This window comes from Etheostoma spectabile, chromosome 23 (genome assembly GCF_008692095.1).
Source record: "Etheostoma spectabile isolate EspeVRDwgs_2016 chromosome 23, UIUC_Espe_1.0, whole genome shotgun sequence".
Classification (NCBI taxonomy): domain Eukaryota; kingdom Metazoa; phylum Chordata; class Actinopteri; order Perciformes; family Percidae; genus Etheostoma; species Etheostoma spectabile.
The window spans coordinates 7,117,619-7,120,837 of NC_045755.1; the positions used below are offsets into that span (position 1 = coordinate 7,117,619).

Below are 3,219 nucleotides of genomic sequence, written 5' to 3' on the forward strand. Positions count from 1 at the left end.
CACACACACACACACACACACACACACATATTGATGCTTTTTACTATAATTGTCTCATTAACTAAACGCTAACATGATGTACCTATGTTTCTGTGTGCAGTATGCCTTCCTGGTGACCTCAATGGTGCAGTTTGCCGGGGGGGTGGTGGTGTTCTTCGGCCTACTTACCTCCCCAAAAGAAGTCGGTAAGGACCGCATGGAACATGGAAAAACAAATTGTGTGTCGTTTGTGCACTTTCAGTGTATTTAGCTGCATCCCAACATTACCATAACATTCTGTTCAGGTGACAATATTACAAATAACTGTGAAAAATGAAACCCTCCTTTCTGATTAAGTGTTTTAATGTGTGTGCACTTGTGACCGCCCAACTATTTTCTCTTTAAATAGATTTTCCCATGGAAGCCATTTTGAACTTGACCTCTGCCCAAAATAGAAACAGTTTAGTGTTATTGCATAAATTCATTGCCAATCTCCACAGCTTGAATTTGTGTTTGTGTGAGTCAGGTTTGAGCTTTGAGTCAGAGACTGGACTCAGTCCGGTGGAGAGGGACACAGACAGCCACAGGCCTTTGATGAGCGACGAGGAGGATGAGGATGAGGTGGAGGCGGAGGTGTATGCCAGACAATACCAAGAAGTTCAGCCGCCGGACGAACCCCTGGCCGAGACTCCTCGAGCCATCGGCTTCTGCCAGGCTTTCTGTCTGCCTGGAGTGCTACCTGTGAGTCCACAACTCTCAACAAGTCAAGACAAATTCATTCGCACAGTCTTTTAAAAAAAACAAGATTGAATGATGCCAATACATGTTAACTCTGTGTCTGTTTGTGCTGCAGTATTCCCTGGCGTATGCTTGTCTGAAGCTGGTCAACTACTCTTTCTTCTTCTGGCTTCCTTTCTACCTGAGCAACAACTACGGCTGGAAGGAGGCCGAGGCTGACCGCCTCTCTGTGTGGTATGATGTCGGAGGAATCATCGGTGAGTGGCAGGCAGATTTTTTTTGCATTTCCTTCCATCCTAATAATAATCATAAGCCCTATTCGCACGGTATTACTATCATCAAGGCTCGATGGTGTTTTAAGCATCTCCTTCCAGGCAGCGCTGCAGCCGTTGACTTCAAGGCACCTAACCTAACCCTAACCATAACCATTGCCTAATCCCAGTGCCCAGAGACGTTCCCAGAGACATTCTGGGCCTAATCACTGAAAAAACATCATCTGGGGACCTTGATTTAGAAATTACCCCCCAACATCTGAGTTTTGTGTGGCACATTCGCACGGGATAAGCGGAGCCTGCTTTTTCTTGAATTTAGTGACTTATGTGTACCAAGAGAGTTGGGTAGTGCCCCAGAGGACGGCCAGGGCGAGGCTGCCGCGCCACACTTGGGTCGGGGTTTGGTGTCTCTTTGGGCCAGGCCCGGTAGAGGTTATCAGACGCTCATACCCTATCATTAGGCCACAGCGTCACCCACACAACATCACCATCAGCCCTCGGACGAAGCCGAAGGGAGCACATTGACTCGGGGCAGAGGTCTCCGGTCGGGCAGTGGTCCAGACTAGGTGGGCAATGAAAGGTGGAGTCTGTAGCCCCTTGCGATCCAAGAGGGATAAAAAGGCACACGGGAAACATAAACCTTGAAATAATGATATACAACTCCGCCAAAACACAGACATGTACAGGACTAATGTTAGCACAGAACCTTGGTGTTTGGCGAATTATGGTAGGTCATTTGCGGGGGAATTTTTACTTGACAAATTACAGACATGGCTGATTCGCACTGGATTAAGATTACAGACAACACCATTATTATTACAAATGACCAGAGGTCGCCAGGTAATACTAATCCCATGCGAATAGGGCTTTAGTCTCATTGAAATTAGTTTTCCAAGGGACATGTGTACACTAAGAAAATAAGACAAAAGCAACACAAGTCACCATATGGAACAAAGTATGGTGGGGGACTGGTAGCTGGAGACCAGTTCACCTCCTTAGGCGCCCAAGGTGCTCTTGAGCAAGGCACCAAACTCCCAAATGCTCGGGGCGCCTTTCCATGGGCAGCTCCCTCACTATGACATCTCTCCATTTAGTGTATGTATAGGTACTAAGCATGTGTGTGTAATTCAGGCCTGTGTGTAATAACAACAGAATCAAAACACTGTAATTTCCCATTGCGGGATTAATAAAGTATACATTATTATTATTACTCTCAGCAAGTGGCTAGTATACTGTAAAATTGTGTTTGCTAGCCTTCGTAACTGTACAGGTCAACAACTGAAAAGTCCGTAAAATAAGACATTTCTCCTCTTCTGTCCCCTTCATACAAAAAAAACATGGTTAGAGTTGGATGTATTTTTCTCATTGTGTTTCTTTGCATCAGGAGGGACCGTTCAGGGTTTGATTTCGGATTGCATGGGAAAGAGATCCCCAGTGTTGGCCATGAGCCTGGCACTGGCGATGGGAGCCCTGGTGGGATACAGCCGTGAGTACAGAGTTCACTATTAGTGGATCAATTGAAAATCAGAAGGCAACAATCAACGAAACCTCATAATATGAGGTATGGTGGGGTTATTACCATTTCCATCCTTCTCAGGCTCACCGAATGACCAGGTGATTAACGGCGCGCTGTTGGCTACCACTGGCTTCTTCATCGGCGGCCCGTCTAATATGATCAGCTCTGCCATATCTGCTGACCTGGGGAGACAGGGGGCTCTGAGGGGCAATCAGGAGGCTCTGGCTACTGTCACCGGCATAGTGGACGGAACAGGAAGTATAGGAGCTGCGGCGGGACAGGTGAATAAAAATACTGGTCGTTTCATGAGCAGAAATAAAGTTGATGATGATGTGGTTCTGTGTGCAAGTGTGTACTTTATCATGGTCAGTGTCTTTCTGTGTTCAGCTACTGAAAAGCACTGATCATTTTGTTACAATTTCTTAAGCAACACTTGTCCTGCCGCTATAGTCCATTCACAATAGAGACAATGTACTGCAAGGAATAAGATTAACGCAATATTTGTATTTTTATGTAATGAAATTGCATGCTAATTTATGTCTGTCTGTCATCCTCTAGTACTTGGTGTCCCTGATTGAGAGCAAGCTGGGCTGGATGTATGTGTTCTACTTCTTCATCGTCATGGTAAGAGGATTACCTGAAATCACAAAAGGCCTTTTTACCGTCTGTGGCTCGAATAAATACCACTACGGCAGCGGTGTCAAACTCAGTTTC

At 45.9% G+C, this 3,219-nt stretch overlaps 1 protein-coding gene and 1 long non-coding RNA gene across 2 annotated transcripts in view; one reads left to right on the forward strand and one right to left on the reverse strand.

Annotated features, from left to right (window-relative positions):
• slc37a3 (solute carrier family 37 member 3) overlaps positions 1-3,219 on the forward strand; it is an 11,387-nt gene that overhangs the window by 5,050 nt on the left and 3,118 nt on the right. The window contains exons 8-13 of the mRNA XM_032505115.1: positions 101-185; positions 506-720; positions 833-974; positions 2,374-2,475; positions 2,587-2,786; positions 3,064-3,129. Coding sequence (XP_032361006.1) covers positions 101-185; positions 506-720; positions 833-974; positions 2,374-2,475; positions 2,587-2,786; positions 3,064-3,129 — 810 coding nt within the window. The remainder of the gene's footprint in view (positions 1-100; positions 186-505; positions 721-832; positions 975-2,373; positions 2,476-2,586; positions 2,787-3,063; positions 3,130-3,219) is intronic.
• The window catches only part of LOC116673034 (uncharacterized), a 17,313-nt gene continuing 15,799 nt past the window's right edge, over positions 1,706-3,219 (reverse strand). Inside the window, exon 3 of the long non-coding RNA XR_004327718.1 lies at positions 1,706-1,855. This is a non-coding gene — a long non-coding RNA (uncharacterized LOC116673034). The remainder of the gene's footprint in view (positions 1,856-3,219) is intronic.